The sequence below is a fragment of the Pseudophryne corroboree genome, chromosome 3, assembly GCF_028390025.1.
Source record: "Pseudophryne corroboree isolate aPseCor3 chromosome 3, aPseCor3.hap2, whole genome shotgun sequence".
NCBI classification, from domain to species: domain Eukaryota; kingdom Metazoa; phylum Chordata; class Amphibia; order Anura; family Myobatrachidae; genus Pseudophryne; species Pseudophryne corroboree.
This window is the reverse complement of record NC_086446.1, coordinates 381,805,321-381,820,730: the sequence shown is the minus strand read 5'-3', so window position 1 is coordinate 381,820,730 and position 15,410 is coordinate 381,805,321. Positions and strand designations below refer to the sequence as shown.

Sequence of the window (15,410 nt, the reverse complement as noted above, 5' to 3'; positions counted from 1 at the left end):
CTATTGATTTATATAATGGGAGTATAATACTCTCGTCCCTTGCATCAATTCCCACATTACCAGAAGTGATGTCTATATGATTGGCACATAAATACCTATACAATATACATTCAAATGATGTGTACGTAGCATTTGCACTGTAGTCAGTGCACAATATATTTATACCCAGGAGGTACCCCAGACAGATACCTGAGGCCCTTCAAAGTGCCTGATCTATAAACTTGTTTTAGTAAAAAGTATTATATATATGGACATCCCATTTAAGTTTTTGACAACAATTTAAACACATAGAAAAAACAATATAGTATCCACATAAGCACAAGATAACACATTACTTACATTATAGAGTGGAGTACTGCTCATTACTTTATACTGCTTGCTGGGATCCATTTTATACAGATGTCGGTCTGTTATAAAGATGGCGCGATCTTCTACTTTGTTAAATCGGTTTACCTGTGGTAGAAAAATGTGGAGAGATCATACACAGAGGTTGGCCACAGAGCAGTACATCAGAGAAAAAAAAGCTATATACAGACATGGCTACATGAAGAGACAGGGCTAAAGTTATGCTGGTTTTAACTGGTGAATTCATGCAGGACAAGTGCTTCTTTTTGCAGCATTGGTTGGAACCTTGAGTTGGCAACAGGACTGATTTGAGCTCCAAACCCCTCCACAAGCCCTTAGTAGTCGATGCTAAAGAGTACAGCAGCTGAGGGGGCCACTCAGATGGGGGCAGCCATGCTGCTTAGGGCGGCCTATACTCTTATGCAGTCAGCAGGGAACTAATAAATGTTGCTGTGTGATTGCAGACATTGCAAGGAATTAGAAGCCCCAGAATGCCATGCATGTGAGACATTGTTCTGTGGCTCCAAGATTAATTTCTTAACTCTGAGCAGAAAGTGCAAAGTGGTGCAGAGCATCGCTCAGATGCAAGCTTGCCCAGCCAGGATAGTGACAGCACAGAGGGGACCCTAGGAATCAAAACACAATAGTACTAGAAGTACTCATACAGCGCTAGAAAATGAATAAATCTATGCAGACAGGTGAAAAGGATCAATCAACAATTTAATATAGAATAAAAAATGGGTAAAATAATGCCCAGGGTGACAATTAATAAGCACCAATGCACACGGAGAACAGTTAAAAAGCCATGGCTCGTTTAAAAAGCCAAATGGAATCAGCAACAGGACATATCCAGTGGTTGGTGGACTTCAATTTCCCTTTAACCGTTAAAGATGTATGTCTCTCCACAAATAATTACCAATCCTGGAGGTACAAATGCAAGCTTCCCTGATGGTATCTCAGCAAATGAAGATCTCAGCACATCAGTTGAAGGGGAATGGGTTAGTACTCCATTAGCAGTAGGATGGTTGTGGAGGAATGGTTCCAAGTTTCTTTAAGGGTCCACCGTCCAAATGATCCTGGATAATATATGTCCCAGTGTCCAACAAGTAGGTCCTTACGCGTTTCGCTGTCTTCAGGGGGCAGCTTTGTCAAAGGTAAGTGCTCTCTGTAAAAATCATCCCAGTGATTTCGCAGGTACTATTTTTGTGATTATTGGATGTATCACTTAAGGCAGGATCGGTAAAATTAGTATCAGCTGCTGCAGTTGCTGGTGGCTCTGGAGTGAAAACTCTTATAGTCTCAGCAAAGCTCACTCGCCGAGAACTTTTCCGCCGCTTTTCAAGAGTAGATCATCCGGTATTATTGTGTGGGTGAGGAGACTGACGGGGGGGACCCTCCGAGCAGCAGGCCAGAGCCTCCGCTCTGCCGCATTATCCTGCAGGATTCTACTCTTGAAAAGCGGCAGAAAAGTTCTCGGCGAGTGAGCTTTGCTGAGACTATAAGAGTTTTCACTCCAGAGCCACCAGCAACTGCAGCAGCTGATACTAAGATTACCGATCCTGCCTTAAGTGATACATCCAATAATCACAAAAATAGTACCTGCGAAATCACTGGGATGATTTTTACAGAGAGCACTTACCTTTGACAAAGCTGCCCCCTGAAGACAGCGAAACGCGTAAGGACCTACTTGTTGGACACTGGGACATATATTATCCAGGATCATTTGGACGGTGGACCCTTAAAGAAACTTGGAACCATTCCTCCACAACCATCCTACTGCTAATGGAGTACTAACCCATTCCCCTTCAACTGATGTGCTGAGATCTTCATTTGCTGAGATACCATCAGGGAAGCTTGCATTTGTACCTCCAGGATTGGTAATTATTTGTGGAGAGACATACATCTGTAATGGTTAAAGGGAAATTGAAGTCCACCAACCACTGGATATGTCCTGTTGCTGATTCCATTTGGCTTTTTAAACGAGCCATGGCTTTTTAACTGTTCTCCGTGTGCATTGGTGCTTATTAATTGTCACCCTGGGCATTATTTTACCCATTTTTTATTCTATATTAAATTGTTGATTGATCCTTTTCACCTGTCTGCATAGATTTATTCATTTTCTAGCGCTGTATGAGTACTTCTAGTACTATTGTGTTTTGTGTATAGTTTGGAGTGACTGTCCAAGGTTTTACAGCTGCTTAGGAGAACCAGCTCTATCAAGCGCGTGGCACACCCACTCTTTTGAGTGAGGAGAGGTTCAATTGGAACCCTAGGAATCCTGTAGGCACATTCAAAGTCTTGCTATGAAATACACAAGTTTGTAGTTGTGCCCCTAATTGCAGCACAAGTAAAAAATGGTATCAAGTCAACATGATTATAACATTGCAAAGTAGGACTAGTAATTTATATGAAAAAGAAACAGATTTAGGCGGGAAGAGAAAACATGACGCATCCCCAACCACTAGATACTAGATTTACTAAACTTCTAAAACAGACAAGTGGTGGTGATGGCCATAGTAACCAATCAGATTCTGTGTATCATTTTCTAGAACTAGTAGCTAGGATCTGATTGGTTGCTATGGGCAACACCATCAATTGTCTGACTTAGAAGCTTTTAGTAAATCTACCCCCTAGTGTGTTAAATAAGTTACGGAGTCATCTGTAACCCACATTTTCTCTTACAATTAATGACATGACGCAGATGCATACCTTGCGCACGTGACAGGAGAAGAGAGACTGCATGAACTTGTCTTTTCGCTGCAGCTCATTGGCACGAGATACAAACAATCCTGAATCCTGGCTGTTCTCCTGTTTCTGAAAATGAAACAACTCAATTACTCATTCAGGATCAGACTTTGGTGCTAGCATTATAAAATGATTGATGTTCATAGCTTTGGGTAATCTACTTTTTCCATACTGTTCTGCCCTGCCCTGGCCACATTCTAGGAGAGACTGTGACGTTTGAGTGACAGTCTGGGATAAGCATGCAGAAACCAGGACAATGTCAGAAAAGTCCGAATAGTTGAGGTTCTGGTATTGTGATTTGATAAATATAATTTAGAAAGGGAACTCTTAGATGCATGCCTTTCATTTTTGTTGTATTTCAGTGACAGACAGTTTCACAGATGCATCTTCCTACTTTTTTCTAAAGCACCTACCAATGCTAGGTAGCTTCCTTCCCAGCTCCTCTGAAGACCCATGTCAGCTCGGTGGCCTTTAAGATTCTCAAAAGCAGCCACTTTAACCTTGACTTTTGGTATGTCAGCAGGAGGGATGCTCTTTATTAGTTGGTATGCTCTCCACCTGTAAAGATTTAAGCTTTGTTGGTATGGTAATTATCCCATTATTATTACCATTTATTTATATAGCGCACACATATTCCGCAGCGCTTTACAGAGAATATTTGGCCATTCACATCGGTCTCTGCCCCAGTGGAGCTTACAATCTATAAACCCTACCACATGTACATGCGCACACATTCATACTAGGGTTAATTTTTGTTTGGATCCAATTGACCTACCAGTATATTTTTGGATTGTGGGAGGAAACCGGAATACCCGGAGGAAACCCACGCAAGTACGGGAAGAATATACAAACTCCGCACAGGTAGATCCATGGTAGTTATCGAACCCATGACCTCAGTGCTGTGAGGCAGTAATGCTAACCATTACACCATCCGTACTGCCCAAAGGTTGCTCAACTATGATCTAATGCCACTGTTCATGTACCTATGGAAGATGCTCTGAAGAAATTCCTGAAACCGACGGAGCACTTTAGGAGGTGATGGCCATTTTACGTTCTTCCCATAATCCCTGCTGTTTCGTACTCCATTGAATTTGCGGACCACGTCATGGATGTAAGACTTCACTTTGTAGTGCCTATAATGGCGCATAATTGTGCGGACTGCCTTTATCCTCTTGTATCTCCAGCGGGCCAATGTGCCTCTCCAAATCTGACATATGGATACAAAAGCAGAATGCTAACAGTTTCCTGACCTAGCATATGAAAAGAATCAGCAATGTTCCATGTATCCCCAATTCACCTTCTGCAGGAAGAGAATGATTCTTATCAGCATCTCACTCCGCTTCTCCTCCAGGGAGAATAGGGTGCGTGGGGTGCGGATGAAAACCTTGGTTTTGCCATAGGCAGCATCCTGGTGATAGCCACACTGCTCCATGAGTTTCTGCACTGCAGCTCGGTCTGATGGCAAGTCATGGTTAGGCCAGGTCAACTGGGATATCATCTTGTACCTGGACAAGTGGCAGAGAAGGAAGGATGGTGAGAGCAATTAATATAACAAGATATTACTTACAAAATATAACATGACTACACAAAAAGTTCAGTAGTTGCCCTGCCAAGAGATAAGAATACCCGTTAGTATTAGGTGATTCTTTTATGTTCTAGGGGCAAGATCAGAAAACGTATCTAAAAACTGAGCCCTAGTATGTATCAATGATGGGCAACAGGCATCAAAGGGGCCAAATTCGATATTCTGAACCTTTACCTGTGGGCACAATTTTTTGTTTTATTGCTGGTTATACCTTGTAACACTTGTTGAAAATGTCTGCCGATGTGTTTTGCTTTGATTAAATGGATTGTATTCATTTACTGCCAATAAGTAGAACGTGCAGCTTTTTTGAAAGGAAGAGCCAAATACTCACTCTCATATTACATATTTGAAGGACTGTTCAATGACGGAGTAGATTTTAGAACTACAACTGGAAGTGTGCACTCTGAAATTGACACACCTGAGCCCATCTACAACTGGAACTCATTCTGCAGAAACTTTAGTCCAACACTGCTTGTGTAGCTACATGCCTTATAACATGAATTTAACTGATATAAGTGGCAACTGAGAATAGCAATAACTATAGCAATAACATTCTGCAGCAGGGCTAGGTAGTTTTTAGACTGTTGTGACTTATGAAGTCTCAAATGTGTTTCAGTTTTTCTGGTAACAGCCCAGTAGTCAGCAATGAAATGTTTTTAAGCTTAAATGCTAATTTTCCGACAATGGAGACTACTGATGACACTTGTCAGTGTTGTAAAATAATTGTATTATACAGTAGAAGAGAAAAAAATGCCCTTACCTGTGTAGAAATCGCTCATACACCTGCCGATATGCGAAACCTGCTCGCCGGACACGGACATTTTCCAGTAAACCCAAATACTCCACTTGGTGGCGGCAGCGTTCATCATCAAACAGAGAAGGCGATTTCTTGTCGTTTGGTTTAATGCAGCGGACATAATAGGGCTCCTGAGAGGTCAACAGAGATGGACACAGAGTTAGACAATGGAAAGACCGGCCAAGCTGGAGGACAGGGAAAAATAACTTGGTAGAACAATAAATCTAGACATGAAATGAAAGAATGGGGGAAATGAGTGTAGGAATAAGAGAAGAGGATAATGCAAATCCACACGTTGGTTTTCATCTATTAACCTATTGCACTTCTCTGTGAATGTCTGCAGAACCCGAAAATAGGAAACAACTTTGCAGCATATTTGAGTATAACAGGGCCTGTCTAAAAACACATTGACTAGCTTTAAAGAAGTAAATGTGAGGTTGCGTGATGTGGATGTTGGCTGCTCCGGCCAGATAATAAAATCAAATTTAGGCTTATATAAACCATTTAAAAGGCAAAACCAGGTTATAGATCTGAGGGCTCCCAATGCTTGTACCTTAGATGCCAGCTTGTCCACAAGGGCTATCATGGAGTTTTTGAAGAGTGTGGCTGCAGTCAGTGGGCGTTTGGTGACTTCTGTGATACTCAGCTTCCCCTCAGGCCACATATTCTTCAGCACAGGGTTGGAGCTGGATTGCAAGGAGAAACAAGATGGGAGAGGACAAATTAAGAGACTGTATAGTCATCAGGAAGAAATTGAAAAATGCTGTATTAAAGAAGGACCAGATAGAAATCTTAACTACAGTTATTTGGTTTGTATGGCTTTATAGAGCTGGTGACCAACACATGTGAAGAAACTATACAGCTTACTTAAGCAAAACTTCAGCTTGGTTCAGTCCTAAGGTTTACTTATATGATGCCCAGGGTTAAGGCCATCAAGCAGTCCCCATGTGCTTGTCTCCTACTGCACTCTTGGCTCCTGCATGCTCTCACACACAGTGTGTTGTCAGTGGATATCAAGCTGCTTGTCTGAAAAAGATCAGGTCAAAACAGGAGCTACAGATGTGCAGGGCCGAAACTAGGATTTCTGTCACCCGGGGCAAGGTAGTCATTTGACCCCCCCCCCCCCCCCCCCCCCGCAAAAAAAAATAAAATTATATTTTACAATAAATGAATAAAAATAATAAAATAAAAAATAAATAAATAAATAAATGAATAAAAATATTATATATATATATATATATATATATATATCTCTTTCAGAACTTTTTAACCTGAAAAACTGCCTTTTCTAACATAAATTTCATATCCAGGAAAAAGTGTCCCCATTTTACACATTGCGGCAGGCACGTGTCCCCATTTTACACAGTAAGCTGGCAAGTGTCCCCATTTTACACAGTACGCTGGCAAGTGTCCCCATTTTACACATTGCGGCAGGCACAGGTCCCCATTTTACACAGTACGCACTGGCACAGGTCCCCATTTTACACAGTACGCTGGCACAGGTCCCCATTTTACACAGTACGCTGGCACAGGTCCCCATTTTACACAGTACGCTGGCACAGGTCCCCATTTTACACAGTACGCTGGCACAGGTCCCCATTTTACACAGTACGCTGGCACAGGTCCCCATTTTACACAGTACGCTGGCACAGGTCCCCATTTTACACAGTACGCAGGCACAGGTCCCCATTTTACACAGTACGCTGGCACAGGTCCCCATTTTACACATTACGCTGGCACAGGTCCCCATTTTACACAGTACGCTGGCACAGGTCCCCATTTTACACAGTACGCTGGCACAGGTCCCCATTTTACACAGTACGCTGGCACAGGTCCCCATTTTACACAGTACGCTGGCACAGGTCCCCATTTTACACAGTACGCTGGCACAGGTCCCCATTTTACACAGTACGCTGGCACAGGTCCCCATTTTACACAGTACGCTGGCACAGGTCCCCATTTTACACAGTACGCTGGCACAGGTCCCCATTTTACACAGTACGCTGGCACAGGTCCCCATTTTACACAGTACGCAGGCACAGGTCCCCATTTTACACAGTACGCAGGCACAGGTCCCCATTTTAAACATTACGGCAGGTGGTGGGGAGAGGGAGGGAGAGAGAGAGAGAGAGAGGAAGGGAGAGGGGCTGACTTACATTTGAAGCGGTTCTCGCCGCTCTTCAGCCGCCTCTCCCTCCTCGTCTGCGCGGCTCCGGGCTCCCCCTTCAGTTCTCCCTCCTCCGGCGGGGTTTCGTTGAATGACGCGTTTGCGCCGTGACGTCACGACGCAATCGCGTCATTCCGCGAAACCCCGCCCCCCGAGCTGGGCACTCGGGAGAAGGGGGTTTAAAAGTGCCGCGGCGGTGTTTGGGGGTCTCGGCGCCCCCTCCAATCCGGCGCCCAGGTCACCTGCCCCCCTAGCCCCCCCCTAGTTTCGGCCCTGCAGATGTGTCTACCGACATCTAAGCCTCCCTGCACGTTAAATAGCCTTTCTGTTCACGCCATGCAGTGTTGTGACTTGGAAGTGCTGAGTGTCTTTACGTGCGACTTTTTCCATTTAAATGCATCTTATTCACAAAGTGATATGAATGGGACGTACAAGCAAACTCTGCTGATTACAATGTGTTGCCTTATAGGTAATTGTCTGCACTTAGTATAATATTAGGGCAATGGATATTGTCTGAATCAAAATATAATTCATTATAAATAGGCGATGTTACCATAGTGGACAGTATACTGGATATATATAGTAAGGAATAGATATGAAATAAGTTTGAATGTATGAGGTAATGTTTAGCTGATTTAAGAGATTAGGTTTGTGTATGTGTTTATATATTTAACTGTATATTTGTGTTTTACAGCAAGATGGTAAAAAATAGTGTAGGAAACAGGTTTATTCTGCTCTAGTCATAAATAAGGCCAGAGAGGTTACAGTAAGATCAAGAGTCATTGTAGAGAAAAGGTATTAGGCCATAAATGATAATAGGTATGTGACAGAGCTCTGTTGGTCATTGGAATTCACAGGTGTGCTTACAGTAGATCAGAATCTACTGGTTTGTCTATTGTCCAGTGAAGGTTAAAAGCTAGGGAGTATAAATTAACTACTATGAAAAGAGATCACATCCATTGATAAAACATTGTGTAACCGACCCCAGGAAAACTTGTCAATACAACAGAACTTTGGATGAAAAGACATTCCAGATTTTACAATACTATACTTGCTTAAGGCAGTGTGGACACCACACTTTTATGACACCATGCCTCCGTGAACAGGACACGACAGCCCAGTTCAATGTTTGTTTTATTACACCTTGGAATCTGACAAACCTATAATTACCTATTCCATTGGAAACTATGAGAATATGATAGTTTGAATTGGTAAAATATGAGATAAAAGGACCAGACTTGTAGTTAGGAGTTAGAAGGAAGAGGGAGAGGGAGAAGAAGAAGGAGAAGGAAGGAAGTCAGTCAGGAGGAGAAGTCATGGAGAACATGCAGAAGGAATGATTCTTGGGATGGCAATCTTTAACTTGCAAGTATACATTTTATGTTAGCAATTGAAACTGTTTGTGAAACTTATGTCATGTTGTTTTATGTTATGTAACGAAGGAAGCATATATAATTATAATTAGTATATATATCACTACTGTGTATATCTTATTCTGTACGATTTGATCTGCCTGTAAATAAAGAATCATATAAAAAGAGCGGTAATATTCAAGCTTGAACTCTCTTTAAGGAATCTTAACTTAATAACTTCATAAGTCATATGTATAAGGACTGCATATATGTATCAGCCAATTAGTTTGTAAGCCTGACATAATATATTTGCAGATATATATGATAAATGCATATTAATTGAAATATATCCATATATTAAATACCATATATGATATATTAAATATTAATATTCATAAATATGATTCCATAAAGCAATATTGGCGACCACGAAGGGACTTAAATAACGAATGCATTTTTGCATTAATGGTCAGGCACGCCTTACGAAGACGTGAACCTGATTCTTCTTTACATTTCTGTTTGGCTTCTAGAGCCGCAGTTCTGCGCATTTTTCTAAATGCTACAGAAAACTTTTGCATTTTTAACATTTCAATGCTAAATTTATATATTCTTTGTTTTTAGTACTGAAGGTATCCTCTCCTTAAGATTGACCGGTGTCTTAAGGTTAAACTCTAATACCTGGTACATTTATACATTTATTTGGAAATACTCTTTTCCACTGTGCACATTTTCTATTCTAGGCCTTTAAATTCTTTATTCTCATTTGTAACCTATTCCACTGTGATCTTGTATTTTGCCAGCAGGCTTATAGCCTTTGGTGCTGCTTCCTAATAGATATTATGTTAGTTAAAATAACGTATATTGCACTAACACATTTATCCTAGGTTATACAGAATACAAAATTGACATTACACAATGGTAATAAATTTTCATAGATACATCCCCACCGTGATTCTGCAGATTTGGTAGCCAGCTTATAGCATCTGCTACTCCTCATAAATATTATAGATCAGATAATCAGATTCAGTAATAACAAGTCCCTTCATGGTCGCCAATATTGCTTTATGGAATCTTATTTATGAATATTAATATTTAATATATCATATATGGTATTTAATATATGGATATATTTCAATTAATATGCATTTATCATATATATCTGCAAATATATTATGTCAGGCTTACAAACTAATTGGCTGATACATATATGCAGTCCTTATACATATGACTTATGAAGTTATTAAGTTAAGATTCCTTAAAGAGAGTTCAAGCTTGAATATTACCGCTCTTTTTATATGATTCTTTATTTACAGGCAGATCAAATCGTACAGAATAAGATATACACAGTAGTGATATATATACTAATTATAATTATATATGCTTCCTTCGTTACATAACATAAAACAACATGACATAAGTTTCACAAACAGTAAATTGCTACATACAAGAACAGCAAAAATGTCCAAACGTACTGATCCAGATACAGAAAAAAGGTCTACAATTGGGCTATGGTATTCCAAATGTCTGTAGAAATTAGTTTTCCTCATGAATACTGAATAAAAACCTCAGTTTTGTCTGCTTTAGTTAAAAAGTAGAATAAGGTTAGGTAAGCTAAGAATTTTTAGAGATTTTTAAAATCATAATGGTTATTATTATTACACTTATGGTATATATTATGGTTACAACGAAAGTTATGTTTGAAGGAATATTTTGAAATGTATTTGGAAGCAATTACGCTAGTTTAATGTGTGGCCAATCAAAAGAATTTCTCATGGCCACAAGGGGGCGACTGTTGCCTTATAGGTAATTGTCTGCACTTAGTATAATATTAGGGCAATGGATATTGTCTGAATCAAAATATAATTCATTATAAATAGGCGATGTTACCATAGTGGACAGTATACTGGATATATATAGTAAGGAATAGATATGAAATAAGTTTGAATGTATGAGGTAATGTTTAGCTGATTTAAGAGATTAGGTTTGTGTATGTGTTTATATATTTAACTGTATATTTGTGTTTTACAGCAAGATGGTAAAAAATAGTGTAGGAAACAGGTTTATTCTGCTCTAGTCATAAATAAGGCCAGAGAGGTTACAGTAAGATCAAGAGTCATTGTAGAGAAAAGGTATTAGGCCATAAATGATAATAGGTATGTGACAGAGCTCTGTTGGTCATTGGAATTCACAGGTGTGCTTACAGTAGATCAGAATCTACTGGTTTGTCTATTGTCCAGTGAAGGTTAAAAGCTAGGGAGTATAAATTAACTACTATGAAAAGAGATCACATCCATTGATAAAACATTGTGTAACCGACCCCAGGAAAACTTGTCAATACAACAGAACTTTGGATGAAAAGACATTCCAGATTTTACAATACTATACTTGCTTAAGGCAGTGTGGACACCACACTTTTATGACACCATGCCTCCGTGAACAGGACACGACAGCCCAGTTCAATGTTTGTTTTATTACACCTTGGAATCTGACAAACCTATAATTACCTATTCCATTGGAAACTATGAGAATATGATAGTTTGAATTGGTAAAATATGAGATAAAAGGACCAGACTTGTAGTTAGGAGTTAGAAGGAAGAGGGAGAGGGAGAAGAAGAAGGAGAAGGAAGGAAGTCAGTCAGGAGGAGAAGTCATGGAGAACATGCAGAAGGAATGATTCTTGGGATGGCAATCTTTAACTTGCAAGTATACATTTTATGTTAGCAATTGAAACTGTTTGTGAAACTTATGTCATGTTGTTTTATGTTATGTAACGAAGGAAGCATATATAATTATAATTAGTATATATATCACTACTGTGTATATCTTATTCTGTACGATTTGATCTGCCTGTAAATAAAGAATCATATAAAAAGAGCGGTAATATTCAAGCTTGAACTCTCTTTAAGGAATCTTAACTTAATAACTTCATAAGTCATATGTATAAGGACTGCATATATGTATCAGCCAATTAGTTTGTAAGCCTGACATAATATATTTGCAGATATATATGATAAATGCATATTAATTGAAATATATCCATATATTAAATACCATATATGATATATTAAATATTAATATTCATAAATATGATTCCATAAAACCTTGTGTGTCAATGGCAGCACAATTGTTTGCTTTGATGTTCCAACAGCCACAGTTTCCAAATTAAACCAGCATCATATCTGCAGCGACAATTGTGCTGCCATTGACACACAAGGTGACAGGAAAGATTGGCACAGGCCAGAAACAATTGTTTGTTTGTTATTCAATCTTTAAAGACACATTTGTAAATTCTGTACCTGATAACATGCAGCAGATAGGACAGAATGCATAGCACGGTATGTTAAATCACTGTATAAATATCTGTGATATTCATTGTATGTCTTTTTGTTTGATCCATAGTAATCCTGGCAACCTGTATACAGAATGGTGCAAGACTCCAAAAAAGACTCCAATTTACAAGGGAAAAGGTCTTCATTAACCCTTTCATCGCTGCTATCCAGCAAAATCTACATAGCATCCCTAAAGACTGATATATGGACAAATCCTCAAGGAGTTTTCCAGTTTCACAAGAAAGGGGAAGGTTTTCATTAACCCTTTCATCACAAGTAATCATTACTTGTCTTTCAAACTACATGTACACCCCCACAACAGTGTACAGCACATCTCATCACTGTGATTATACAGAACTGTCTCATCCCTTCATATACCTTAATCAAATATATGTAAACATTTGTCTGATATATATATATATATATATATATATATATATATATATTATGTAATTGTATTATATACCTTGTAAATATTTTATGTTTTTTTTTATATTACACAGTAGATACTATCTATGCTTCCTTCGTAAAAGCTTCAAAAGTAATTAAATATCTAATACTGGATGGAATTAGATTTAGTTAAAGCCATTCCTAAATGATATTTAATATCTGTTTGAAGCAAAATTATATTCATTTATTGTATTGATAGGATGTTACTATATACACATCAAAAGCATTTTAAATAATTATTAGTCAAAATATAGGTAGGATAGAAAACGCCTTTATATGGGTTAAACTGGTATAAGTTTATGTAAGATTGAGATGTATAAATAGGTACAAGGTAGAATAAGGAGATTTAAGACTGCATGGTAATTTATTCAGTGAGGAAATACAGAACAGAGTAGGTGTACTACTCACAGCCATTTGTGGTACTATTGCCCGAAGACAATTAAGACCTACTATTAACAAGCAAGGAAGGAAGAGGGAGAGGGAGAAGAAGAAGGAGAAGGAAGGAAGTCAGTCAGGAGGAGAAGTCATGGAGAACATGCAGAAGGAATGATTCTTGGGATGGCAATCTTTAACTTGCAAGTATACATTTTATGTTAGCAATTGAAACTGTTTGTGAAACTTATGTCATGTTGTTTTATGTTATGTAACGAAGGAAGCATATATAATTATAATTAGTATATATATCACTACTGTGTATATCTTATTCTGTACGATTTGATCTGCCTGTAAATAAAGAATCATATAAAAAGAGCGGTAATATTCAAGCTTGAACTCTCTTTAAGGAATCTTAACTTAATAACTTCATAAGTCATATGTATAAGGACTGCATATATGTATCAGCCAATTAGTTTGTAAGCCTGACATAATATATTTGCAGATATATATGATAAATGCATATTAATTGAAATATATCCATATATTAAATACCATATATGATATATTAAATATTAATATTCATAAATAAGATTCCATAAAGCAATAAATGATATGCAGCATGCCTATATTCTGTGTGCAACTGTACTGTATCTGCATACGAGATGTTACGTTACAGTGTTATCCTATAAAGCACTGTAATGTAGTATTTAATATGCAGATACAGTCGCAGATGCGCACGGAATACAGGCATGGTGCATATCATTTTAATCAGCAGAGTCTGCTTGTGCATCCTATTCTCATAGCGATGCAAATAAGACACATTTTCAGCAAAAAACAGACGCCTGACACTAACAGAGTTACACGGGGCCTGTCCGCTAAGGGATCTCCCGCTACATGGCGCATTGAGGCAAGATGTATGAGGACACATCTGTAGCAAAGCATCAACGGGTAAACATGCAAGGTGTCAGGGGGATTCATCAGATAGCCTGAATGCTGGATCCTTGGTAAGTAATCCTTTGAGACTGGGTTTACATAGTATATTCCAACTAAAACTTAACATCTTTTAATAAATAGCTCAATAAACCAAATGCTACAACCAATAACATCCAATCTCATCTTTGCTTTCAATAGTATGACTACATCAGGCTGATGGAAGCTAATAGCTGACTGATCTGGATGTAGCTGGAATCCCAGTGGTCGGAATCCAGACGGTCAAAATACAGACGCCGGAATCCCGACTGCCAGAATGTCAACTGTCGTATACCTCATGAGATATAAGCATTCTCAAACAATACTAAAAGAAGTAGTGCCATTTATTAGTGGCGAATTTCCCATTATGCACGTGAGGCACGTGCCTAGGGGTGGCACTTGTTTGGGGGTGGCACTTGGATGCTTGTGTTGGTAATGTCAGCACAAAATGTACCAGTAACTGCAAAACATTTCCCCTGTACTGTACCATATGCAGGCTCGGACTGGGCCACCGGGGAGCCGGTGAACTCATCGGTAGGCCCTGCCGAGTATTAGCCATGCCCTCTTTTGTGTGAGGGCAGGATTTACAAGAGACGGACGGAGGGGAGGAGAGGTGCACTGCGCTCTCCTCCCCAGCCGCGGGAGCAGGTGATCCCAGGTGGCGGCAGTGACACAGGATCGGACTGAGGGGAGGAGAGGCATGCGCTGCGCTCTTCTCCCCGGCCCTCAGATAAAGCAGCAGACAGCAGAGCCCGGGCAGCCGTGGTGACTGTGTGAGGCAGAGTCAGAGGCCTCAGACACAGGAGCGATGGCAGTAAGCAGCACTGTGGAGCAGGACCTGTGTATCTGGCACTGCTGGGGGCATCCGCGTGTAACTGGAATGGCACTGCTGGGGGCATCCGTGCATCTGGCACTGCTGGGGGCATCCGTGCATCTGGCACTGCTGGGGGCATCCGTGCATCTGGCACTGCTGGGGGCATCCGTGCATCTGGCACTGCTGGGGTCATCCGTGCATCTGGCACTGCTGGGGTCATCCGTGCATCTGGCACTGCTGGGGGCATCCGTGCATCTGGCATGGCACTGCTGGGGGCATCTGTATATCTGGCACTACTGGGGGAATCTGCGTATACTACTGTTCTCTCCAGGTGTAACCCAGGCGCGTATCCTACTGTTCTCTCCTGGTGTAACCCAGGTGCATATACTACTACTCTCTCCCGGTGTAACCCAGGCACTTATACTACTGTTCTCTCCCGGTATAACCCATGTGCATATACTACTGTTCTCTCCAGGTGTAACC

General features: G+C 40.0%; 1 protein-coding gene across 5 annotated transcripts in view; it reads right to left on the bottom strand.

The window, feature by feature from the left end:
* MYO1D (myosin ID) overlaps positions 1–15,410 on the bottom strand; it is a 341,746-nt gene that overhangs the window by 40,098 nt on the left and 286,238 nt on the right. For all 5 annotated transcript variants that reach the window (XM_063959995.1, XM_063959994.1, XM_063959998.1 and 2 more), the window contains 7 exons: positions 6,025–6,157; positions 5,436–5,602; positions 4,388–4,595; positions 4,074–4,297; positions 3,504–3,648; positions 3,055–3,159; positions 340–453 (listed from right to left, as the gene is read on the bottom strand). In XM_063959995.1, the coding sequence (XP_063816065.1) occupies positions 340–453; positions 3,055–3,159; positions 3,504–3,648; positions 4,074–4,297; positions 4,388–4,595; positions 5,436–5,602; positions 6,025–6,157 (1,096 nt within the window). The remainder of the gene's footprint in view (positions 1–339; positions 454–3,054; positions 3,160–3,503; positions 3,649–4,073; positions 4,298–4,387; positions 4,596–5,435; positions 5,603–6,024; positions 6,158–15,410) is intronic.